At 39.4% G+C, this 27,056-nt stretch overlaps 1 protein-coding gene across 2 annotated transcripts in view; it reads left to right on the top strand.

Annotated features, from left to right (window-relative positions):
• LOC108997478 overlaps window positions 1-26,739 on the top strand; it is a 53,312-nt gene extending 26,573 nt beyond the window's left edge. The window contains exons 11-20 of one of the 2 annotated variants that reach the window (XM_018973797.2): window positions 1,807-1,842; window positions 3,008-3,144; window positions 3,456-3,526; window positions 3,618-3,671; window positions 10,088-10,230; window positions 23,727-23,867; window positions 24,998-25,249; window positions 25,491-25,550; window positions 25,888-26,142; window positions 26,392-26,739. In XM_018973797.2, the coding sequence (XP_018829342.2) occupies window positions 1,807-1,842; window positions 3,008-3,144; window positions 3,456-3,526; window positions 3,618-3,671; window positions 10,088-10,230; window positions 23,727-23,867; window positions 24,998-25,249; window positions 25,491-25,550; window positions 25,888-26,142; window positions 26,392-26,520 (1,278 nt within the window). In that variant the 3' untranslated portion in view covers window positions 26,521-26,739. Of the gene's footprint in view, window positions 1-1,806; window positions 1,843-3,007; window positions 3,145-3,455; window positions 3,527-3,617; window positions 3,672-10,087; window positions 10,231-23,726; window positions 23,868-24,997; window positions 25,250-25,490; window positions 25,551-25,873; window positions 26,143-26,391 lie in introns of those variants that run through there. The other variant, XM_018973806.2, reaches the window with a different exon arrangement.
• The last annotated feature ends 317 nt before the right edge of the window (window positions 26,740-27,056 follow it).

Genomic DNA, 27,056 nt, shown 5'->3' with positions numbered 1-27,056 from the left:
TGCTCTAAGATCACATAGCATCGTGGGTTATTGGGTGAACTTGATTTTCCTCAACTTCATTCCACTCCTCTTCTTGCTAATAATACCAGTGCGTTTCAGATCACCGCTAATCCAGTCTTCCATGAGCATACGAAACATATTGAAGTCGATTGCCATTCCATACATGAATCATTTGGAAAACATGTGATTACTTTTCCTCACATTTCTGCCGAACATCAAACTGCAGACATATTCATTAAAGCTCTTTCTCGGCATGCCAATTCTTGGTTGACAAATTGATGTTTCTTGATCTACTAGCATCAATTTGAGGGCGGGTGTTACGGAGATAATTTAGGATATTATGGGATTTGATTTGTAATATTTTAGGGATGTTTTCTTTTATATCTAGATTGTATATAGCAAATAATTAGGCTGTAAATAACGTTAGAAATACTTACCTTGTATAGCATTTAGGCACTGGAAATCTGGCAACAACTATGTAAATCTCTTTTATATATAATGAAAGCAAACCCTATGGAAAGGGTATTCAGACCAACTTTGACAGGTACTAGTTAAGTTGGGCTTCTTATCAGTTAAATGGCTAAGGTGTGTGCGGCCATAGAACAGATAACCGTACCATCCAACTTCATAGATCATGGGCTTATTAAAGGTAGATGTAGGAGGCAATGTCACAGATGTGATTCTGGCTAATTTATTGAGTTTTCATACATATTTAATACTTGTATATTGGTTTGCTGTTGTTTGAATTAGTTTTTGTAGTAGTTTGGCACTAGTGACTATGGCAAATTTCAGCTTGTAATGAATTAGATGTGGTGTATATTGGCTTGTATTGGTTTTATATTGGAACTAAATGGCCAGAATTGGAGAGTATCGACATGTATCAACTATCAAGTATAAACCAGGCTTAAACAGGTTTCTATAGGACCTGTACATACCAGATCGGATTCAGATTGCAAACAGGTTCGGTTACCGGTTTGTTGTCAGAGTGACCCAGATAAATGGGTTTGGTGATGGGTTAAGCCGTATAAGTGTAAATAAGAACCAATGATATACCAGCTATGGGTATGGATTCCCCTTGCAAAAAAAGCTATCATTCTGAATAAGAAGGAACTTTTAATTCAGATTTACAAAATATCCAAGCCAAGCAACCAAACACACTCCTTTCTTCAACTCCATCAATGAAAAATAGTGCTACTGAGCATCTTCAACGACTAAGAACTCAATAGCTAGCACAGGAGGGGAACCAACAAGAGCCACCTGCACCAGTCAGCAATGGAAACGACCGAAAACATCATTTACGGCCATGGTGAGACCATGAAACCATCACTGGCAACATTGATTCCAGGTGAAGTTATGATTCCAAGAGAAAGAAGAGGAAATGGAAAAGAGCAAAAATGCTGGGTATTTCGAAATCTTTTCAACCCTCATGGGTTATGCTTAAAACAATTATACCCTCTAAAAACTATGTTTGTGTTCAATCATGAGGCTGTTGCTGAAGCCCTTTTGGTGCACGAAACATCTCGGGAAGGCCCTCCTTATTTTTATTGTCAGTCACTTGTGATTTTTACATCCGTAGAGATATACATGTCTATGGTTTCTTGGAATGGTATGTCTGGGGAATCAGTTTATATGAATAAAAGCAAAGATAAGAAGATTAATTATGCAATAGAAATAACTTGCTTTTATAATCTCATTGTTGCAGTCCTCTGATTGGATTTAGTTTTCAGATCACCTTGTCTATTTGAGCTTTTTTTGCCTTTATTTTCTGTCCTTATTGAATGACATGTAACTGAATTTCAATTTCAGGTACCAAATTTTCTGGTGAAAAGTGGTCCTCATAAGGTAATTATCCCCTCCACCTTTTTATTTTTATTTATTTTTTATTTCCATATATTTATTATGAATTTTTCCCGTCTCTTGCACTTTGATTACTAGTCATAGTTACAATATCGAATTGAATTTGTTAATGACCTCTTCATTAGTTGTAGAGGATCTGTAGGTTGTAGCTATATCTGTACTTGTCAGGAATGTTTTCTCTTTCTTTTGAGTCAAGATCAAGTACTTAATCCAAATTTTTACCGCAACTGTTATGAATGTGATAACATCTCAAACAGGGAAGTCTTCGAAATTGTGAATGGTTTTCTTTTTATTCAAGGCGTTGACAAGTTGAACATATCTATTTTCTATGGGGTGCTTATGTTTACCACTCTCCTCTAAAAGTTTCAGTAGTCAAAACTCATGCTTCTTAACCATGCTTATATTTAGCAAAGTAAAATTAAGGTTAATCTTGCATGCTGCAGTAACTGGCTGACTTGTATATCATGAAACTGGAATCATATAGATTTAGAAACCAGTCAACTGTTAGTTTTGGACATCTCAATGCTTCTTTTACCAAAATTTCCCGTTATTCTAGCTTTGACCCTAATTTTGGTTATTTAAAATGGATGTTGACATTATTTTTTCATTGACCGCTTATCTTGAAATTATTTACATGCCATGTGCGTAACTGATGCTACTATGCTGCATCCTTTCCTACAGGCTGGGGAATAACTGTTTTAGGGAAATTCATTCAGTGTCTTTAGTGGTGTTAAGTGAAAATGAAGATAATTTAAAACTTCTAAACTTCTATACATCTTTTAAGAAATTAGTACCAGGAATTTTCAGGAATGCTATTCTGTCATCAGTTGATGTTACAAGCATTATGATGCAAAGAACTTGGTATTCCTCAATGGATCCTTTTCCACACTCAATATATCTCTTTAGTTGGCAAGTTCTATGCCTAAATTTCATTATCTTCTAGGGGCCGCCTATCATGCAAATTAAATTACAGGCACACACAACACATGCTATTTAAAATTTTTGGATACTTTGTTCTTTCTGAGATTGATGACTTTTGTAATTTGATGTGCGATTCAATTAATTCAATAATTGGATGTATTAATTTGTGAAAAATTTTCTTTATATTTTGTTTCTAAGAGTTTGTGGGTTTCATGCTCCTGGCTCATAGGTAAAAGTCATTTTCTTCTCAAAAACCGGGGAACGTGCTGCTCCATTTGTACGTCAAGCTGCTAAAAATTATTGGGCATATGCCTCTTTTGCATTTGTACTGTGGCGCGAAGAAGAATCTTCCTTTTGGTGGAACACGTAAGTGGATTTGCTTACTTGTATCTGTCAGGACACACGAATCGATGATTTGATGAAATAGGTTCTCTTTTAAGTTTTTTTCGCAGTGCCTATGTGATTGCTGTTTCAATACAATAAATAATTTTTTTCTTGTAATGAAAAAGCAGTACTTTTCTATCAATTTCGTCTATAATTGTAAGAAGAATTAAATCATATTTCCACATTTTGCATCATTGATTTCCTGATCTAGAATCAGAATGGTTAAAGGGTTAGTCTATTTCAACGTTTACACTACTTCTGGATCTTGACACTTTTTGTTATGATTACTACAGGCTAGAGGTGGAATCTGCACCTGCTATAGTTTTTTTGAAAGATGCAGGAGTAAAACCTATCGTTCACCATGGCATGTTTCTCTGTTTAACTTGGTGCCTTTAAATCAGTCTGATCTAAGTTCTGCACTTTTGTGAGAAGCTAAGCTGTGAGTTTTGTTGCAGGTCTGGTTAACAGTTCATGGTTTTCAAATATTATGGAACAGAATAAGCAGCAAGGTATTGCTGTTTTTTCCTTACCTGTTTAGTATTTGAGCTTTTAGTATTGCTGCTATTCAAATTAATTTTGCCTTGTTATCTTACAAAATTAAAATCATGTACGGGAGTATTTTCAATCTTCCATTTTTATAGAAAAAAATTTTCGGTAGGTTGCTAACTCGGAAATAGGAGAATCTATCCCTCAACTTTTTGTTACGTTTCTATTTTTTTAATTTGATATTCATTACTTTAGTTGATTAAGCTTTTGGATTTTCTCTCTTTAGTGTTTTCTCTCTGTACACTTTTTCTCCTTCATTGTCACAATGGGTGATCTGCTCCGGTGACCATTGCTGGAAATAATTTTCTTTCGCTGGTTTTTGAGTTATTCAGCAGTGACGATGGGCTTGGTTAAACATTTATTAATGGAGACAAAAGTTTTTGTTTTATCATTGGAGGGGGGAATACTATCTTTTTTTCACTGAGAAGAATAGGAAGTTTACAAAGGAGTTGGTCCTCAGCTTTGTCAGCTTTCGTTGGCTTGCGAATACAGTGGAAGATTTCATTCTTGGAGGGAAAGAAGAGTTTTTACAAGACGTATTGCGATGGTGCTAAGGCATTGTTTGCTTGCCGGCATTTTAATGATTTTGGACAATTCCTAGAAGTTACAGATTATGGTCACAGTGGGCAGCAAGGCCTTCTAGCAATCCCGTGTGACGACCCGGACTTTGCCAAGTCCCCATTCATGTTTTTTTTTATATTATTTTAGTTATTGGATAAGTGCTGGTGTTAGAGGAATGCCTTAAGGTATGTTCTATTTTGGACCTTAGAAAAAGCCCACAAAGGCCCATGTGGATTTCGGCCAACTAGGATGGAATTAGGGTTTGGAACCCCAAAGTTGATTTCTAAGGTTGGTGGAGGCACCACATGGGATAAGAGGAGCATTTTTGTTCTTTTCTAGAAACTCATCATTTGGAACCTAGGAAAATAGCAAGTGTGACACTTGTCCAACATGTATAAGGTTCTAGAAGAAGTGAGTGGAAGAAACAAGGATGAGGTCAACGGATTAGGGCTTATACGCCCACATGCAAGGCCCCATTCTATAGTTGACACTTGTCAAGCATGAAGAGAGACCTTTGGAGTTCCAAGAAGATCTTACTTGGGAGAGAGACCTTTGGAGTTCCAAGAAGATCTTATTTGGGAAGAGAGAGAGAAGCTTGTTCTAGAAGAATTTTGGAAGAGCAAGAGAGAGAGGGGGGCGACGGCAATAGCATGGGGAAACTCAAGGGACACCTTGGGAAGAGTTAGGGTTTTGGCCAACAGAAGGGACACACACTCCACTTGCCACATGGAAACCATGCACACGAAGTAGGGTTCTAAGGAAGATTAGGTTTTTGTGTTTTGACCTTTGAGCCACACCAAGTGCATTGTATCTAGACAAATGAGGAAGGGCAAAATTGGAAGGTGAGGCAAGAGAGGGTTTCAGTTTTTGAGGAGCCACACGCCACTTGTAAGAAGGGACTTTTGGTTTTCCAATGCAATCTCATCATAGGGAAGAGGAAGAGACTCTCTTGCCAAGAAGCCAAGTGACATCCATGCACAAGACCTTTGGTATTTCAAGAAGGGGGGCTACTCCTATATAAGGGCATAGCCGAAAATCATGAAGGTCTTTTGCTCAATTTCTCAACTTTTCTTCTAAGGAATTTCGGCCACCACTACTTTTCTCTCTAGCTCTCACACTTTCTCACATTTTCTCACCTACCAAATGCCACCATTCTCTTCACTATTTCGAAAATCACAAAGGATTTCTCTCACACCATTCGAGAAGAAGGGAAGCCCAATGAGGTAAGAACTATCCCACTATTTCTTGCACATACATGCATGACCAAGAGGAAAAACAAAACCTACAAAGTTTCGGTTCTAGGGTTTCCCACACAAACACACACGTTCACTTTGGAAACTAGGAATTTTCTTCAAGGAAAGGAAGAACCCGAAGTATTCTTCTTGTTTTAAGCACATGAACACGAAGTGCATAGTGAATGAAGGCCACGGCCACCAGTTGGAAGAAAGGCTAGGGTTTTTATTCTTGAGGGTTTCGGATTCTAGGGTTTTTCCATGTGAAAGCATTTTCAAAAACCTTAAAACACTCACACTCACCCTTATTTTGCGACTAGGGTTTCTCTAGTCATCTTCTAATGCTTTATATATATATATATATATATATATATATATTTTTCAGATTTTGCTATTTTATACGTTAGATTTTTGTAAGTAAACTTCCAACTTACACTTGATAACACTTGTATATATTTCGTGAACTCTTGTTTGTTTATCATTGCTTGAATCTTGTTATCTTGATTATGTGAATGCTCGGTTTTGATGAAAGGATGAGATGCCATGTTTTCATGATGATATGTTGAAGTATATTTTGAATATGTCATGTTAAGGTTTCGGTTTTGACATGGATATGTGCTATGCATGCTTGTTTTGATATATGAATGTGTAGAAGTATGAGTATGTGTTGTAATGATGAAAATCCATGTTGGAGGACTTGTATGAATTGGCCAAGGCTATACCAAGGGTATACAAATCTGTTTTGCGTATTGGCAAGTATGATTCGACTATGTTTACATGTATTCGTCATATGATTGCATGTTCTAATATTTTCGAGCCATATTGCAAGATGCATGTTGCTAATTGGGCTATATGTTTCGGTTCTTACATGTTGCATGAGTATGATAAAGTGTAACATCATGTGTCTATGTCTCATGCGTCTATGTTTTCAAAAAAGAAAAAACATCAAAGTACGTTTTATCATGACCTCAAATGCTAGGATGGGGAAATGTCCTAGTGGAACTCCCTATCCACTCTGGAATGTTTAAAGTCAATTGGAGATCCCTGGGTCAACGAAGTATAGTCGACGGGTCTCAAATGGTTCCTTATGGAAAGGATATCGGAGCGAGGTTGCACCTAAAGCTAGTGGGTGCCATATGGTGGAAGCGAAATAAGCGAACTACCATAAAAGAATATGTATAAGTTATGACATAGTCACCTCGATCAAGTAGATCGTTGGTTGATGCGGTAACTAGCAGGGAACACGATGCTTAGAGGAGCCGTGAGGTATCCAACCATGTGAATTATGAAATGATCAAGGCATTTGAGCTCCATGTTATGATATGATATGATATGTCATGATACGATATGAAATGACATGAAAGAATGTGATATGATCACAATATAATATGCTATGAAATGATAAGAATGGCATGATATGTTATGATAAGAACAAGGACCCGAGCTCAAATGATATGAACGTGTTAAGAAGTCTAAAAGATGAAAATATGTTTTATGAGTCTATGTTGCATGTGTCAAGGTTTTTACGTCAAAATACATGTCCATGCATTCATTTGTGGTTTGCTTTTATATGCTTGTAATATCTGTTGTATGTTGATTGTTTACTTGTTGAAATTTCTCGAAATTTTATTATGATAGTTTGCACTACCATTCCCTCACCTGGAATGGTAGAAGTTGTTACAGGTACCCCGGACACTATAAAAACATGAACTTAGATGGTTTAATGATAGAGGATGAGTTCACCATGAAGGCTCGTCACAACTTTACTGACGACATTTTGAAGTACACAGCCCCCCTTCTCTGGCAAATTTTAGCTAGTCTTAGCGAGGTCGAGATTGATACTACGTTTACCAACCCATCGAAAAACTTGAGATTTTGGTGGAATATGGACCAAGTATCCAGTTTCCTTAAGCGAGCTAGTGAGACTACTGTTGAGGCAAAAGAGATAGCAAAGGACTTAGGACTTCTGGCATCCGAGCCTCATAAGTCACAAGGAGTCTTTTTATGTTTGACTCAAGATGGAGCGGTACCATTGGGGAAACTGAGAACCTAAATGTCTTGTGGAGAAAAAGAAATGACTTAAGGTTTTGCTTTTGTGAAAACAGTTTTTGATGGTCCTGTGTTTTGGGAGTCTTTTGAAACAATTATCTATTTTGGAGTACTTGGATGAAATTTCAACTTTTGGGATGCTTACATTCGGTACCATGATTATTATATGACCACTATCCCTATGTAGTTAAAAGAATTTTTTCGCTGCGAATTACTACATACTGCTAGATTTGTAGGTTCATTGCATCTTATTTGTCATGTACGAGGGGTATGTAGCCTTGAGTTACCCCGATGCTTCAGTCACCGTCCAATCCCAAGCGGGGGGGACTAGGACTGTCACATCCCGACAGACATGGAAGGGAAGGGCTGGAAGAGCCTTTCCATGGAGATGAAGCACGTTTTGTCCATGCATATCTCGGCAAAACAGACACCAGAGTTGCCTCCAAAACTGGACAAAACGACAGATAAGGGGAAGTAGATGAGGAAGTAGGTTCAATCTTATACAGAGGTTGTGATGCATGGCGCAGGGAAACGGGTGGCACTGCTGGGTGGTATGGGTTACCTCTCTGTGTTACAGCTAAAATACAAGGACAAAAGGACATGCAAAGAGCACCACTGCTGCAGAAAAGGTTGGTCGAGGCACTATACCAGAAAAGGGGCTGGAGGTCCCTTTTTTGTTTGAAAGAGGAATTTGGTTTACTGAAAAAGGTGGTGAAAGAACTTATAAGTAAAGTGGATATGAGTTTGGGCCAAGGCCAAGGCCAACAACATATGGGTATCTCTAAAGGGTTGGTCAGAAATGGGTTGGTCTAGAATGGGCCTAAATCCCTCTGGGCCGATAAAGAAGGTGGGTATGGGCCAGATGCGTCTAACTAGCCCAACTAAAATGAAATGGAGGCTAAAATGTAGGCCTGCTTTTGAGAAGGGCTCTATGTCCAATCCTGGGCCAGCAGCGATGCCAGTATAACACCGGCCAAGGATTGTACCGGTCCCCCCCCCCGGGGGAATGTATTTCTTTTGCATTATTTCTGTTCGGTGCCTACTTATTATTCTTTCTGTAATTATAGTTTATTGGTTGTTGTAAATGTAAGTGCTAAGTGGCTTTCTACAGTGTTCTAGATGTTGCACTGTTAGGAGTGTCAATTCACAGATACAACCAAATTCTATGAAACATTTCAGAATCTGAATCTTCATAATTCTGTGGAGTTGTCAATGACTAAATTGAAATAAAGTGGCTGAAAAATAAACATTTTGTTTGGTCGTCTTTTTTGTGTTTGCTCAAATCTTTTTACCCCAACCCAGCTTCAGTTTCCTAGTAGTGGAAGTGTGTATTTTTAGGAGTCCATTGCTTGTTGCTTCCCGATACCTTCATTGTTTCCTTAATGCATGAGAGGCCAGCACTTCAGGACATTAATAGTGGACAGCTAACCCCTAGGGGCTGTTCAAGTGGTAAGAGCCTTGGTCTTGATGGTATGCTCTCTCCTGGTTTAAGGTTTCTAACGCATGGGTGCAAACAATTTCTAGGGGCTATTAGCCTGGGAGAATTTTCCCTTAAAAACACCTAAAATGAGTCGAATACTCAGTAAGAACCACATCATGCAGTAAACATAATATACACATAAGGTTTTCATTTAAAGTTCTTTTAAGAAAACTCACCTTTTAAGCATACACAAGACATTAATCTTAAAGCATTTAAGAAACATTCTTTTACCTCAACCTCAAGCATAAGCATTTATCCTCCTTAACCTCAATCATTAATCATTCATTACCTTAACATCATCATTATGGCCGTTACACTCTGTTAACCTTCGTGCGTTAGGGTTGGCGACCCTTGTGATCGATAATTCTAACTGTAGCTTGCAAAATAGAACCAAGCCTCAGGAATGGGTCATCACTAGCGCCAGTGATGCATTCCAATGTTGCCATCCTTCCCAACCTCATGGTACTATCCCCATCCTCATATGACCAGTTCTTTAACCTCGTCAAATACATGTAGTCATAACATTCATTATTCTTTTCTTACATTAGCCTTTCCTTAACGTTTAGTAGATAATCATAAAATATAATATTCAGTCACACATCATTAATGCAGTTCTAAAATCATATAGCATCTTTCATCAGTCATTGGGTTCATAAAAAGTCATTTAGGAGAGGTTTGTTCTGCCAAGCATGCACTAAGTTCTATGGATTGGCTTATTTTCATGTAATAAAACAAATCAAAATGAGTTATTGGTCAATTAGCCAAGTCTGTGGTTGGTAATTGGGTGATGTGTTGTCATCAAAAGTTGGGCATGGAAGTGGTAGTTGGGGGTTCGTATAACTAGCTTTCAATCTCATGCCTGTTTAAAAGTTAATTATGTTTATTTCCATTTAACTAATGATGTTATGGTTTACCGAGTCCCCTCTTTGTTACTGAAACATTAAATTCAAAAGCATGACACAGATTTGTTTATCAATATGATGCTAAACTTTTATTTCTTAGCTTTTTATTTATTCAGAATGGCACTTAATTGATTTTTCTAGCCTTGTGTTTCCAGAGCTTCCTCAACTAAGGAGTGTAACATCAATGGAGCTGGGTTGTGATGCTCGGGGTTATTCTCGTGCTGGAGTGGATACCACAACCTGGTATTGTGCTATTTTGGCAGGAAGGCCAGGCCCTGAACTTGACAAGATGCGTGAAGTAAGCATCTCTCCTCTGCTTCTGTGAATCATGATATGCTTGGTATGGATGTTATTGATTTTCTTTTTCTTTTTCTTTTTCAACATCATAACTTTGGTATTTCTGGTATTACATATAGATGAAATCATGTCGTGTATCTTTTTCTTACCATGTGAAGCCACAAATTAGGTCCATCCAGTAAACTCTCAGATAAATTGCGTGGGATTTCTTACAAAACTACTCACAAACTCACGTGATGCGCGGGTCATAATTTAAAATATTTAATTGATGGACTTTTTTTATTTTATAACATTTTAAAGATTATAAACTTTGTTTTCTTATAAGTAAAATTTTATTAATAGGCATAGCTAAGTACATTGGGTGTACACAAAAGAAAACACCTATCTAGGAAAAGATTTTAAACTTTTGCAAACCAACTGTGAAGATCAAACAAATATTCTTTAAAAAGTAAAGCAAGCTGATAAATGTTGCATTGGTCTCCCTATCAAAATAAGTTAGAATCTGTTTGTATGGCCGAATCAAAATGGCCTTTGAGTGATCTGTATATTATATATGAACTTTACAAGAGAGCTATACATGGAAAGAAACTAATTGCCAAGTGATTCTAGCAGTCTAGCCTTATATGCAAACTATATATTCTGTCAATATGCTAACTGTACAAGCCTACAAAAATTAAGTAAAGGTGAAATAAGGAAAGAAGAATAGAAGGAAAGAAGATTGATTATGTAAAGCTTTGTTGTCCATTGATAGCCCTCAAATTGATGCGGGTTGATCAACAAGCATCAATTTGCTACTTAAGTAGCAATGTCGATGGCGAGTGAGAGCTTTGGTGAAGATATCAACAATTTGTAGTTCAGTGGAAACATGTGGAAGAGTGATAGCACAAGCTTCAAATGCTTCACGGATAAAGTGACAGTCGACTTCAATATGCTTCATGCGCTCATTATAGATAGGATTGGCCATAATCTAAATAACACTCGTATTATTAGCATGTAGAGGTGTAGGATCAGTCTCAGAAAAATCTAGCTTAGCAAGCAAACCTCGAAACCAAATAATTTCGGAACAAGCAAGAGACATCACCCGGTACTCAGATTTTGTAGATGACTTAGAGACTTTGTCTTGCTTCTTACTCTTCCAGGAGATCAATGCATCACCTAAGAACACACACCAACTAGTGATAGAGCGACATGTATCAGCACAGCCGGCCCAATCACTATAAGCAGTAAGTCGAGGAGAATTGCCTATAGGAAAGAATAAGCCACGGGCAAAAGTGCCCTGAACATAGCTTATGATCCTATGGACAGCAACCAAATGAAGATGACGAGGGGTCTGAAGAAACTGGCTGACTTGTTGTACTGCAAAGGAAATGTTCGATCTAGTACTGGTGAGGTAGACAAGACTACCGACCAACTTCCGGTATAAACTGGGATCTGCAAGTAAATCATCCTCCTCTTTGCGAAGCTTGACATTCAATTCCATGGGAGTATCAACAGAGGTGGCCTCCTGTAGGCCAGCTGTAGCCACCAAGTCACTAGCATACTTATGTTGATTGAGTGAAATACCAGATGAACTATGATGCACCTCAAGACCAAGAAAATATGTGAGAGACCCAAGATCTTTCATATGAAATGACTCAGAGAGATGAGTTTTGAGTTGGCCAAGTAAAACAGAATCGGAACCAGTAATCACAATATCATCAACATAAACCAAAGGAACAACAATACCCATGTCTGATTTCCGAAGAAACAAGGAAGTATCATACTTGCTCTGCTTGAATGAGAATTGTAATAAAGTAGTTCGAAATTTATCAAACCAGGCCCTTGTTTGAGACAATAAAGGGAGCGACGAAGCTTACACACGTGAGGTCGAAGAGGGACACAATCCGGGGGGTGGCTTCATATAAATACACTCTTTAAGATCCCCGTGACGAAAAGCATTCTTGACATCCATCTGATGTAGTGGCCAATCATTGGAAACAGCAAGAGCTAGAATCGTACGAACAAGGGTCATCTTAGTGATAGGTCCCAAATTAAGAGAGTTTAATTGCTAAAATGATTTGTTTCTCTTAAGGTGAGAATGTACCATAGATTTGAATAAACTTGCATAATAATCATTAATAATTCTTGGCTGCTTCTTATAAAAAAAAAAAAGTAATTCTTGGCTGCTTAAATAGCAGAACCACTTACACTTCAAACCGAAATAAAAGGGAAACTTGCAGACTACAACTTAACTACAACGCACGTAAAACAGAGTATAAAATAGAGCATGCAAATACATAAAAACGGAATAAAACTAACGGAAAGAAATTGACGCCAATTGCATAACTATTGAAGACCCATTCGTACGTAAACTCCCAATGGCTTTGACCCGGTCTCGTCTGCCTTCCTCATTGCATGCATGCCGCATGCAACGGTCCTTCACGTTCTTTACGTCCCAGTTTATCCCAAATATTTGGGATTTGGTTTACGGGACCTCATTGATTGACGTGGCCTATCAATACTCCCCCCATTCAGCGGATCCTTGTCCTCAAGGATCATAGGCGAGAATTCATCCAGTAATTTTTGCATTGGTTCCCAGGTGGCGTCCTCCGTCGGAAGGTGCTTCCACTGCACTAAGCTTTCTTCGACAAACTGGCCTCCTTGTTTAATCCAGCGAGTGTCCAGAATCTTTTGTGGTTTGAGCTCGACAACTCCTTCATCGGAGACGGTAGGCAACGTTGTTTGCTGTGGCTCTGCAAGTCCTTCATTCTCCTGGTATCGTTTAAGTAGTGATACATGAAACACCAGGTAGATGCGTGTGCCTTCTGGTAACTCTAATTTGTACGCGACCGGTCTACATTTCTGCAAGATTACATAGGGTCCGTAAAATCGACTAGCCAATTTCTGATGGACCCGTTTGAAGGCCGTTTGTTGGCGTTATGGGTGTAGCTTCAACAACATCCGTTCGCCAATGTCGTACGAAAGATCCCTCCGCTTGTGGTCTGCCATTTGTTTCATTCGATTAACTAAGCTTGCTAAGTTAATCTTCAATTGCTGGAGTAGTTCATCGCGAGTCATTAGTTGCTGATCCACTTCGTGTACTGGGGAGAGTCCTTCTGTGTACGATGAGATGGCGGGAGGAAGCCTTCCATATAGTGCCTGGAATGGGATCATCCCCGTAGAAATATGGTATGTGGTATTATACCAATATTCTGCCCAAGGTAAATAAGAACTCCATTTGCGTGGCCACTGGTGCACGAAACAATGAAGGTATTGCTTGAGGCAGTGATTGACGACTTCCGTTTGTCCATCGGTCTGTGGGTGGTACACGGAACTGAACTACAACTTGGTGCTCGACATCTTGAAGAATTCTTGCCAGAACTTGCTAATGAAAACTGGATCTCGGTCACTAATAACGGACTAGGGCATCCCGTGGAGCTTGATAATTCCCTCTACAAATTTTTCTGTCACCGTTTTAGTAGTAAATGGATGGGTTAAAGAAAGGAAATGAGTTGACTTACTCAGACTGTCGACAACCACCATAATTGTGTCTCTGCCTTGTGAGGTCGGAAGGCCTTCAATAAAATCTAAGGTGATGTCGTCCCACACCCGGCATAGAATTGGCAGCGGTTGAAGGAGCCCTGCCGGAGCTAGTGTTTCAGCCTTGACTTTTTGACATACCTCACACCCTTTGACGTATTCTTGGACTGATCTATGCATGCCAGGCCAATATAACTGCTGTCCCAATTTCTTGTATGTGCGTAAAACGCCTGAGTGTACGCCCACCTTGGTGTCATGCATTTCATGTAGTAATTTGCTGCGTAGGTCTCTGATGTCTGTGATGACAACCTTGCCTTTGAAGAAGAGTAACCCTTGCCGCCACGCATATGGTGCCTCGGGTTGGTCAGTTGCCATACGACCCATTGATTGGATATGCTGGTCCTTCGTTGCCGCTTGTTTGATGTCTTCCCATATGCTTACTTGTGGAAAAAAAAATGCTATGGAGAATAGGGCTACCTTGTTTGTGCGATAGTGCATCGGCAGCAGAGTTTTCACGTCCTGGTCGGTAGACTATCTCGTAGTCGTATCCCAGAAGCTTAGCTACCCATTTCTGCTGCTCCGGTGTGGCCATCCGTTGTTCCAAAAAGAACTTGAGACTTAGCTGATCAGTTTGAATGTAGAATTTCTTACATAGTAGGTATGGGCGCCATAAACGTATAGCTTCTATGATGGCCAACATTTCTTTGGCGTAAGTGGACCAGGATTTCTTAGTCACTCCGAGGGCTCGACTGGATTTCTTAGTCACTCCGAGGGCTCGACTCATGAATGCCACCGGTTTGCCTTGTTGTGACAGTACAACTCCAATTCCTTCACCGGATGCATCCGTCTCAATGGTGAAAGTCTTTGAAATTTGGCATTGCTAATGTAGGGGTGGTTGTCATGGCATGTTTGAGTGCAAGGAAAGCAGACTCGGCTTCATCATTCCAACCGAATTGGCCCTTCTTGAGGAGGTTGGTAAGAGGCCGCGCTATAATGCCATAATTTTGGACGAACTTCTGGTAATAACCTGTCAAGCCTAAAAAACCACGTAGTGCTGAAATATTAGTAGGTCGTGGCCATGCCACCATTGCTGCTATTTTACTTCCGTCAACTTCTACTCCTTGGTTAGTAACAATGTGTCCCAAATACTCCAATTCTTGTTGCCCAAAGGCACATTTACTAGCCTTGACAAAGAATTGGTGCTGCCTCAATATTTCCAAGGTCTGCTTTACTTGCTAGTAATGTGTGTCCCAAGTAGGACTATAAACCAATATGTCATCAAAGAAAACTAATATGAATTTTCTAAGATGAGGATGGAAAATAGAATTCATAATGGCTTGAAATGTAGATGGTGCATTACATAAGCCAAATGGCATAACCCAGTGCTCATAATGTCCATTATGCGTTCAGAAAGCAGTTTTAGGGATATCAAGAGGATTTACTCGTACCTGATGGTACCCAGCCCTTAAATCTAGCTTGGTAAAATACGAGGCACCATAGAGTTCATCCAACATGTCCTCAACGGTGGGGATCGGAAGCCGACCCTTAATGGTTGTTGTGTTGAGTGCGCGATAATCCGTGCAAAAATGCCAATTACCATCTTTTTTCTTCTCCAACAGAACCGGTGACAAAAAAGGGATAGTGCTAGGTTGAACAAATCCTGAGTTTAGCATTTCTTGGACTTGTTTTGTAATCTCCTCTTTTTGATAATGCGTGCATCGGTATGGTCGCACATTAAGTGGCTCGGTTCCTTCTTTCAGGGGAATGTTGTGATCAACCTCTCGGACAGGTGGTAAGCTTGAAGGCTATGTAAATACATCAGAGAATTCTCGTAGCACTGCTTGCATGCTCGGGTGTATGTGGTCCTATGGGTCTTTCTTGGCGATCTGTAGGCAGAAAGCAAGGATTGTATGGCCTGGGCGAACTTCCTTGGATATTTCTTGGAGTGATGCCGCTTGAATATCTTGGCCATCGATCCCTACCAAACGTCTGGTTTGGTTTTCCCATGAAAATTCCATGGTTAACCGTTTCCAGTTGCAAACCACGGACCCGAGTAACTCAAGCTATTGAATTCCCAAAACTAAATCCAACCCTATGAGTGGTAAAGAGTACAGAGTTAATGAAAAATTTATGCCTTGCAAGTTTATTGGTACCTTATTGAACCTCCTGTGGCATCGAAGATTTTCTCCGTTAGCCACCAGTACTATGAAGGCTTCAGTCAGCATTACTGGTAATCGTAGTAGGTTGGCCATACGCTCACCAATAAATTGTGAGTTGACCCACTGTCGATTATTGTAATGACGTCGTGGGCACCGATCGTGGCAGCTACTCGCATGGTCTTGGGCACTGTCCAACCTATTAATGCATGCAAAGTAATCGCTGGTTCGATAGGCCCCTCATGGTTCTCCTCCACTGGTTGTTCTTCAGTTACATCATCACAGATGACGTTTTCACCTCCATCGTGTCCCTCCAACATGAGAATTCGGGGCCCTTGACATCTATGCCCTGCGGTAAAACGTTCGTTACAGTTAAAACATAGGCCCTGGAGTTGCTTACGCTATATTTATTCCCAACTTAGACGTCGAACAGGGGCGATAGGTTCTTCTGGTATTGTTCATTTTACTGGAGGAAGAGCTAGGGGAGCTCGCACTGGAGGTGGAGGTCTTATGAACCTTCGTTGTCTCGCTAGTTGGTCATCTTTCATGCCTGCAAGGCTTATGGCATCTTTCAATGTTTGCGGTTTAAAATTTCGAATCCCGTCCGAAATCTCCGTTCGTAAACCACCCATGAATGTTCCCACAAGAGCCTTTGGTGTCCAGCCTCTAACTCGATTGCTCAAGTATTCAAATTCCCTCTGGTATTCACGTAAGGACCCAGTCTGTCTGATCCTTGAAAGGGCTTCATCAAAATTTTCGCATTCCGAAGGCCCGAAGCGAGCCCATAGTTCATCTTCAAAATTTTTCCACGACAGCACGCGTCCATCTTCCTGAAATGTCCTACAAATCCACTGCCACCACTGGTTGGCCTCTCCTTCCAAATGGTAGGAGGCCAAAGAAACTTTCTGGGCTTCGGGTGTATTCTGGAACTCAAACAATTGGTTCACACAATTGAACATCTCCTGAAAATCTAGGAAGTTCAAGCTTTGCTATTTTAGATGATACAACCATCTGTCCTCCATCGTTGCCTTCTCGGTGATGGTTTACATGGTTGGGGTTCTCTTGGTTTGCAAGCAAAACATCAGAGAGGCGGTTGAGAGTTTCTTCCAAATGACGAAGCCTATCGGCCATGCCTAGCTCCATCCTGTGTAACCCATCCTGCACTCCACCGAGCCCAGCCTCCAACTGCTCAATACGCTCTTTGTAGGTTCTCATAAATAACCTGGCTCTGAGTCCAATGATAGGTCCCAAATTAAGAGAGTTTAATTGTTAAAACGAATTGTTTCTCTTCGGGTGAGAATGTACCACAGATTTGAATAAACTTATATAATAATCATTAATAATTCTTGGCTGCTTAAATAGCAGAACCACTTACACTTCAAATCGAAATAAAAGAGAAACTTGCGGACTACTAACTGAACTACAACGCACGTAAAACAGAGTATAAAACAGAGCATGCAAATACATAAAAACGGAATAAAACTAACGGAAAGAAATTGACACCAATTGCATAACTACCGAAGACCCATTCGTACGTAAACTCCCAATGGCTTTGACCCAGTCTCGCCTGCCTTCCTCGTTGCATGCATGCCGCATGCAACGGTCCTTCATGTTCTTCACGTCCCAGTTTATCCCAAATATTTGGGATTTGGTTTACAGGACCTCATTGATTGACGTGGCCTATCACTTAGTTACAGGAGCAAAGGTCTCTTCGTAATTGACACCATATTCCTGATTATTTCCAAGTACAACAAGCCGAGCTTTATAACGATCCAAACTCCCATTAGATCGAACCTTAACGGAGTAAACCCATTTGCAACCTAGGGGAACTATGGTGGAAGGACAAGTGCAATGTCCCAGGTGTGATTGGCCTCTATAGCAGTAATTTCTTCCTGCATAGCTTGTCGCCAACAATCATGCTTGATAGCATGTGAGTAGCATGTGGGAATATCAAAATTGGACAATGCAGCAATAAGAGCTGAAATAGAGTGGCCAGAAGAAAACCCATACCTATCCGGAGGTACAGACACTCGAGGAGAGCGACGTACCAAGGACTCTGGAGGTGTTGCAACTGATTGGTTCTGGAGCATGGTAGGATCAGATATCGGTTGAGCCACCGGAAGAGACTGTGGGCGGGAGTGTCTCGTATACACAATACCTGGTTTAAAGCGAGAGCTGACTTGATGAAGATTTGAGAACTGTTGCTCAAAGGAGGGGAGTACTACAATAAAGAAATGTTAATTTTCAAAGAAAATAACATTCCTAAAAATGCATGTACGATGTAAAGTAGAATCATAGCAAACAAATCCCTTTTGACACACATTATATCCCAAGAATGCACATCTAATAGATTGAGCAGATAATTTATGTCACTCATGAGAAGGTAAATGGACAAAACATACACAACCAAAGATATGGAGATTATCATAACTAGGTTGTTTAGCAAACAGGGGGAAATAAGGAGACTCCATGTGTAAGACTTGGGAAGGTAAACGATTGATCAAGTGAGTAGCAGTTTTCAAAGCCTGGACCCAGAACATGGATGAAACAACGGATTCTAACAAGAGAGTACGTACCACATCATGAACATGACAATTTTTGCGTTCGGCTACTCCATTCTGTTGGGGAGTAGCGGGACATGAACGTTGATGAATAATACCTTTAGAAGCTAAGGATGCCTGAAACTCAGTAGAAAAATATTCACCACCAGAATCTGTGCGTAATGTCTAAATAGTCACAGAAAATTGATTGTCAACATACACTAAAAACTCAATGAAAGTACGAAAAGCCTCAGATTTAGAGCAAAGAAAATAAGCCCAAGTGAATCTGCTATGATCATCAATGAAAGTCAAATAGTATTTAAATTTTTCATGTGAACTAAACATGGAAGATCCCCAAACATTACTATGAATAAGATCAAAGCAGTGAGAAGCTCTACTAGCATGTAAAGGAAAGGGAAGAGTTTTGCTTTTATCGAGTTTACAAGAATCACACTCGAGAGATAAAGATGAACATTCTTTATTACCAAGAAAACCAAAGTGCAATACATGAGATAAGATCTGAGTATTGAGATGGCCTAAACGACGATGCCACACCATACTCAAATCAGGAACATTATTACAAGCAAAAGACTTAATAGAAGAAACTGGAGAAAGTACTAGAACAGGTAAAAATAGTGGAAACGAGCACCCCACTTTAGGTCCCTTCGCGATTGGCTCCCTCGTTACTTGGTCCTGCACAACACAACCATCACCAAAAAAATTAACAACACAATTGTTATCAACTAATTGACCAACAAAATAAAGATTGTGGAAAGCTGAGGAGCAAGAAACACCACATCAGTAAATTTAGAAGAGGCATCTCTGACAGCAGCTATGGGCAAAAAACTACCATTGGCAGAATGAATGGCAGATTGACCAGCATAGGGCCGAACATGACATAGAGTGGTGGGAGTATTCATCATGTGATTGAAAGCCTTCGAGTCTACATACCAGAGTTTAGTAGAATTTTTACCTTGAAACCCCATTGCAGATAATGCCACGATTACTATCTGTTGCACCATTTCTGGTGTGCAGTAAGTTGCTGCAGGAGGTGCAAGATTAGAGGAAGCACCTGAGGAAGAGCCATGTGCTACAGAAATCGTTGCGGAATGAACAATAACAGAAGTCTGAAATGCTTGGACCTGACGATTCTGGGGACGGATACGACATTCTTTGATAATGTGACCCTTCTTGCAATAAGAACAATATTTCTTCGGACAATTAGCAGCAATATGCCCATATTCCTTGCAGCAGAAACACTGCAAATTTTTAGAAGTCATAGGTGATCCTCGTCCTTGGGCAACATAAGTCACAATTGTTGTCCCGGAACTGCCATGAGATTGCTCCAAAATATAGCTTAAGTACTAAGACGTTCTTCCCGAAGTAACTCACCAAAACAAATATCAAGAGAAAGAACAAGAGATCTATTCAGTAGAGAGGAGTGAACATATTCATATTCCAGGTGTAATTTCATAAGAAATTGATCACGCTGGCTAGTCTCGTGAAGAGTTTGAATAGTCGAAAGAGCGGCAACAGGAAGATTCTCTATAACCAAATCCGTATATTCATGCCAAAGAGTCAGAAAGGCCGAGTAGTAGTCTTGGATAGAAAGACTACCATGTTGAAACATGGCAATCGCATGTTCTAACTGAAAGCGACGAGCATCATTAGCTTGATGACAAACCTTCTTCAAGTAATTCTACATGGATTGAGCGGAGCGATGAGCCCGCAAGTTGGTAACAATATGTGGCTCCACCGAACCAAGAAGCCAAGACATAATCTGAGCATCAAGTACAACCCATGAAGGAAAAGCCTCAAGATCTTTGGATTTGTCAGTAGCGGATTTTTGAGTGACATCCGTGCCATCAATATGACCCCAAAGATCTTTTCCCTTGAGGAAAAGTTCAAACTGAAAAGCCCAAGTAGAGTAGTTTGTGCCTGTAAACTTGACACACACAGGTGCCAAATTCCATCACAAAGAAATAAATTCCGAGACAAGGAAAATCAAAGATAAACCGAGAGATACCCACAGAGAAGTGCTGAAAGTACCACAAATAAAATGGCCAAAAAATGCCAAAATGACCAAGAGAGAAAAAAATGACCAGCTCGATAAAATGAAGGCACAAAGTGCCGAGATGCCCACAAGAAAACAGAAGCTGCCGGGATGAAAACAGAAGCTGCCGAGAAACTATGTAAACCAGGAACAAACACGTCGAGAGCCTCACTAGAGGAGAACTCCTGCCGAGACTTGAACAGAGGCTGCCGAAAAATTCAAACCTGGAACAAACGGCACCGATAACTCCAACCCAGAAAAATTAGACTGAAAACACGAGAGCTTTCACACGAAATAGCAATGAGATCACATTGGGTCACGGAGAATAATCCAGAAGACGCCAACACACGAGACTGAGAGGAGAAAAAAAAAATCACGCGGGCGGCAACCAAATTGAGAGAAAAAAAGTTCAAGCGGCTCTTGATACCATGTCAAAATAAGTTAGAATCTGTTTGAATGGCCGAATCAAAATGGCCTTTGAGTGATCTGTATATTATATATGAACTTTACAAGAGAGCTATACATGGAAAGAAACTAATTGCAGAGTGATTCTAGCAGTCTAGCCTTATATGGAAACTATATATTCTGTCAATATGCTAACTGTACAAGCCTACGTAAATTAAGTAAAGGTGAAATAAGGAAAGAAGAATAGAAGGAAAGAAGATTAATTATGGAAAGCTTTGCTGTCCATTGGCACTCCCTACACCACACTTCACTGAAATAAAACAACTAACTAGATGTGCATTTGCAAGAACTTCAGGCTTGGTAATCCAGCATTCTCAAACAACCACAGATGTCCATTTGGTAGACTTCTGCAGCAGACTTCAAATGGTTGAAGAAATCAGATCACCTTCCTTCTGTCAATGCATTATTTGCTTTCATGATCACTTCATTCTATGGCTTGAGAAATTCAGCTAACCCCCCATAAGATCAGGTTTATGAAAAATAAGAAGAAAACGAGAAAATCATGGCCCTTATTAGCTCACAAGCAGCACTACTGCTAAAGATAATATAAACTATATAAAACCAAAACAAGAAATCATTTTTTTACAAGATTGGATGGAGCTAGCTATTAGTCAGAAATCAATATGGTATTCAAGCAATCACATTACCATGAAATTTCCAGTAACTTAGATGCATTAAAGAAAACAGAGATTTCCAGCTATTTGAACTCCAAGAAGAAAATGATTGAATAGAAATCAAGTTACCAAACAAAGTGGTAATTTTCCACCACTACAATTTTTAGAACCATTAACCTCGAGAAATTAATTAGGATAAACAAAAAACACATGTAACTTAGCTTACACCTTTTTTATGACTCTCACTGAAATTTCTGGCCAATTTACTGGCATTCAAAAACCAACCATGGTTTCACAGTAGAGCCGATCAACTTTACTTATCAACAGTTTGCACAAGAGAAATAATGAACACTCACCAGATCAGATCCAAGTAAGAATGATCCATACAATTTTTTCGTTCTATTCTTTCCAATTTTGTTAGAAGAATATAACACTTATAGAACTTATGCTATCAGAGCAAAAATAGCAGAATCAAGTTCACTCAACTTGACCAATTTCAGTACAAAGCATAGTGATTCAGCCGGTGATACTATTAATGCCATAAGCTAAAATTAATACAATTTGCACAAACCCAAATTGTTTTAACCACCAAATGCAAATGATACAGATTGATATTTTGCTAATTTTATATATCATATAAGGTTAAAATGCATCAAGTAATATCTTTTTTTTTAGAAGTAATCAAGAAGTTTTATTCATAATAATAGGCAAAGCCCAAGTACACAGGAAGTATTCATGAGAAATACCTATCTAATATCTTATATTAACAAAGCAACGGAGCTGAATTTGTTTGGCCTTGATGAGAAGTTCCTTCTGAACATGAAAGGCATTTTGCTGTATCTTTGTGGTCTCCAATAATGTATTCCCCAATCTTCTGCGCTTGAAACCTTACCCAAATACTTTCCAATCAGATTGTCAAATGCCATAATCGATGGATCTGATGCCGTTTCTCCACCTATCCCATGTACACCTCCTGAACCGAACCCAGTTGACAGCGCCTCTAGTCTAGCCATCGCCGACTCCAGCTGAGGTATCAGCTTCTCCTTCATCTCTCTTGCTCTCTCTGTGCCACAGAGAGAGATTGATTCTTGGAAGCCTAGCGGTGTTCATAAAGCTGAGCCAGAGCTATTCAGCGTTGGGCTCGGAGAGTATTGAATTGGTTGAAGAGCAGTGGCCTTCTTGAGCCTGATGTTGGTTTTAATGGAGCAAATTGACGTGTTTTCTCACTTAAAGAGAGTGATTTCAATTATATGGATGATTCGGGCTTTACCAACCTGAAGCTTGATTACTCATCAGAATCAAAACCGGAGTTCTCTGCCACAAATTGCCTGCGTGACTATTTGCAGGTTTGATGAATTGTAAAGTTGAGAGAGCAATGGCTTTGAAGGAAAGGAATGATACAATTAAGTGGAAACTGAAGGGGCTGGATATTGAAGAGGCTGGATGTTGAATCAGTTGGAGATTTGAAAGTGATGGAGGTTGAAGATGGGGTAATAAGATAAATGAAAGTTACAATACTTTTTAAATTATAAAACTTATTAGAAGAAAGTGTTGCGGTGGTGATGTGGCTCATTCTTATGCAAAGACAATGCTTCGAATTTGGTATGCATAATGGATGAGAGGGTGGCATGTTCTGCACACAAAATTCATGGGGTTGTGGTTGTGTTAATCATGTAAAATTTATTGAAGGGCTCCAAATCATTTTGTAAAAATTATTTGTAAGAAAAGCATTACCCCTTTTTTCTTTTTGTTTGCATTGGTTAAGTTGATAATTACCACTTTGGTGGCTATTTACTGCACAAGAATATCAGATTGGAAAGACTATTTTGAATTTTTTAATAGGCGATACAGAGAGTTTCATAGAGCTTTGTTATATATGCACCTAATTTAAGCACTTAAATTCCTTTCCATTTTTTATTACCTTGAACGTATCAGAGTATACGTAATAGATACATTGCCCCCAAAAAAAGCTTAAAGAATGGAAAGTGAGAAGAAAAGAGTGGGAAGGGGAATAAGTAAATATGGCCAGTGTAAACCTGTTATAAGTGTACTTATCCAAATTGTCTGAAATCAATGGAATGTACTTATGCTTGCTGTTTACGAGCCATATGTTCTAGTTTAGGAAGTGGCTTAAATTCATTGGTTCATAGACCATGCGCAGGGTTCAAAAATTATTGTCAAATGACAGTGAATCAAAGGCAGCTGATAAAGAAGAATCTGTCTCACCTGCAGCTGTAGCTCTAACTACCAAGCGGTTGACTTTTGCTTGGCTTGATGGCGAAGCTCAAAAGGTGAGTTTCTGGTTTCAATTATAGCATCACTCACGCTGTTGATTTGAAGTTAAGTTTTGTTGAATGCACTTGAACGGATTGTCAATGAATAATACGAGTGTTTTGCATGTGATGATGTGTCTTGATAGCACTTGGTTAAAAGGGTTTGTCCAGTTCTATCCAGAAGATAGACAGATGACAAAGCGTTTGCCTAATTGGTGAATTGAATTTTTAAGGCTTTAATTAATATAATTTTTATTGCAATAATATTAGCTACATGTTATATTTGGCTGCAACAAATGGGCTTGGACTGAATTTACAGCCCTTATAAAGTATCGCAAACCCCTAGGGGTTGGCTCAAGTGGTAAAGGCCTTGGGCTTGGGGGTATGCTCTCCCCAGGTCCAAGGTTCAAATCCCCTTAGGTGCAAACAATCTCTAGGGGCCACACCCCCAGGTAAAAAACCATCGATTTAACCAGTTCCGTGTAGGAAAACTTCCGAGGGTGCGGTGCATGGGACCGGGGTTTACTCTGCAGGGGTGGGTCCGAAGGGCCCTGCCTTGGAGAGGTTCCCTGACATAAAAATAAAATAAAAAAATAAAGTATCGCATGTCAAGTGTTTTTGCTAGTTTTAGTTGGTTGTGTGTACAAAGGTCTAGATTAATTTCTAAAATGGTCTGGTTTATCATAAATAGGGTGCTTTTTTGGCTGCACCCTATAGAGTATTTGAATGCAATTTCTTCTTGTGTATGAAACAAGAAAATGTAGATATATCAAGTTTATTGGTATTTTTATTATTTTTATGGTAATTGCCATTATCACTGTTATTATTATTGAAACAGAACATTTTGGGTTCCCCTCGAAGAGAATCACATTCCAAGATATAATTTTTTGTTTTTTGTGGACAAGATACAATCTGTCATATGATTGAAATTTGCTTCATGTACATATTCGTGCTTTACTAATTTTTTTCTCCTTTAAGGGAACAACCCTAGGAGTGCTTGCCTTTCCTTGCCATATTTCCCAGACACATTGTTAGGTTGTGGACTTGTGCATTTTTTTATATCTGAAAATGACTACTTTATTTACGCAATCCTTCCCATTGCAACTGTCTAGAACCCTGACTACTCTAATAATTGATTTTTTATCCAGGGATTGTGCTTTTTCTGTCTCCATTCTGATGTTAACGCAGAGAGTGTGTATGAAACTTGTGGACCAAGGAGAGATCTGACTGATGTACCTAGGTTATTTATTGTTCGTTACAAAAGGAATTCTACCGAGGATGATATGACAGTTGAAGTTGAGAAAAGGCCACAAAGTATATGGGATACATTTCAAGGGAAGGAATTGGATCCTGCATCACAGCTAGTGGCAAGGTACAATGGTTCCAGTGAAATTTTACAGGTATAAAATGCCTTCTTGGTAAATTTTGTACTGCAGGTAGAATAGTGACTTATATAAACCTGGCTGATTTAGTTTCAAATCCTTGATCCATGTTCACTTACACATGTTGTACATAAATATTTTCTGGTGGTCATTTTATCATTTTAAACATAGCTCAGCCTGAAGATTTATTGCATGTAAAACCATTTTTATGACAAGGTGCACTTTCTTGATGCCTACTTAATGTTTCCTTTTACAACAGATTATCGAGTGGATTTCAGGAATAATCAGAGATGGTGACTCCAGGGATCTGCCCTCCTTCGTAAGCCACTTGCTTGGTCCTATTAGCAGATTCTTGAACCAATCCTAAGGTTGAGGAATAGCCTTTTGCATTTTGGGTGTACAAAAAATATTTTTAAAGTTAATTTTGATATTCATATGGGCCTATGGGGAACTATCATGGTATGATGATGGTACCACTTTGCCTGGATGGCTTTCTGCTTTAATCCCTTAGGAATTGGAGGTGGTGACTGCTTGCATTGTGACCATCGATACTATTGCATTGTGCTTAATATTAAAATGTCAAAAACCTGGATTTCAAGAAGTGCAGTTCTGAGTCATCTACCCGTTTTTCATGCTCTTCAGTCTGTCGAATGCAGAGAACAAAAAGTCCTGAGCTTGTTCCCGAGGATTCTGAACCTATATGGTTTAAAGGTGCGCAACAGGTTCTTTCACGAGACTCGATGAAGCTAAGGATTCGCGGCATCGTAAGGGGAATAAATGATCGCCTAGGAGATCCAAGGAATGGTCCATACTTGCTTCTAGGAGCATTGATGTCTTTTGGTGCCATCTGGCTGAGGAGGAGTCAACAAACTCATTCAAGTCTGTCAAATCAGCCAAGTCCACCTAGAGAAGTAAGTGATGGCTTTGGATATCTTGCTTTAATTGTATTGAAGCTTTACAGTTGTATTTGCAACTTCTATATATGTTTATTGTAAAAAGAGAATATACTTCTTCATTGAATCCAAACCATTCTTAATCTTTTTTTTCTTTTTGGTTGGGTATAACCATCCTAGTCAGTGCCATTTATATGCAGTTTGTGTACTCTGCAATTTAGATGTGTTGACCACTCACGTAAAAAGCTGTGACATGCACGTTTGCAGGATGAAAGTAGACCGCGAAGGAGAGACAGGGCTAGAGTTGCATCAAGAAAAGATCAATGCTCTTCCGTGACCGATGTCGAACCAAAAGATGCATACCAGGCACCACTATCCAACTCCGACTCTGACTAGTAGATGCTGCGCAACAAATGGAGCTTTCCAAGTCAGGGGGAAAAGGCACTTGTTGAGCTTTAGTTTGTAACCATTAGTGACTACATCAAAATCACGAGTTTATAACCTTATGAGAAACACTAAAACCTCACCAGTTTTAAATTTTTTTTACCTTATCCGACTCCATATGCACTCTGTATTGGATTCCACAAGGCAATATTAAATAGGCATCCCCCGAGCAATGCCCTCTCGTTTTCAGTCTGACAACAAGCTTAGTGTTTATTCATAAGTCTTTTTTTTCTTTTCAACAAGAGTTTTAGTCATGAATCTTCGAAACGACTTATCTGCTCTTATGCTGGTCTGAATCCTGATCTCGTCCTTTGTCGTTCATGATGGGTCCCCTTATCAACCTCAAGTCATTCGTTTAACAAAAGTGGATGCTTGTATTAGATGATACTATAGAGAGATTTGGGTTGGTTTTTGCGGCACGCTTTTTCCTCTTGATCATAACTTTTTACCATCCCCTGAGATTCTATTTCAAGCAGTGATACCTACAA

The sequence above is a fragment of the Juglans regia genome, chromosome 9, assembly GCF_001411555.2.
Source record: "Juglans regia cultivar Chandler chromosome 9, Walnut 2.0, whole genome shotgun sequence".
Taxonomy (NCBI): Eukaryota; Viridiplantae; Streptophyta; class Magnoliopsida; order Fagales; family Juglandaceae; genus Juglans; species Juglans regia.
Note: the sequence above shows the minus strand (reverse complement) of the source record. Positions and strands in the feature narration are given on the sequence as shown.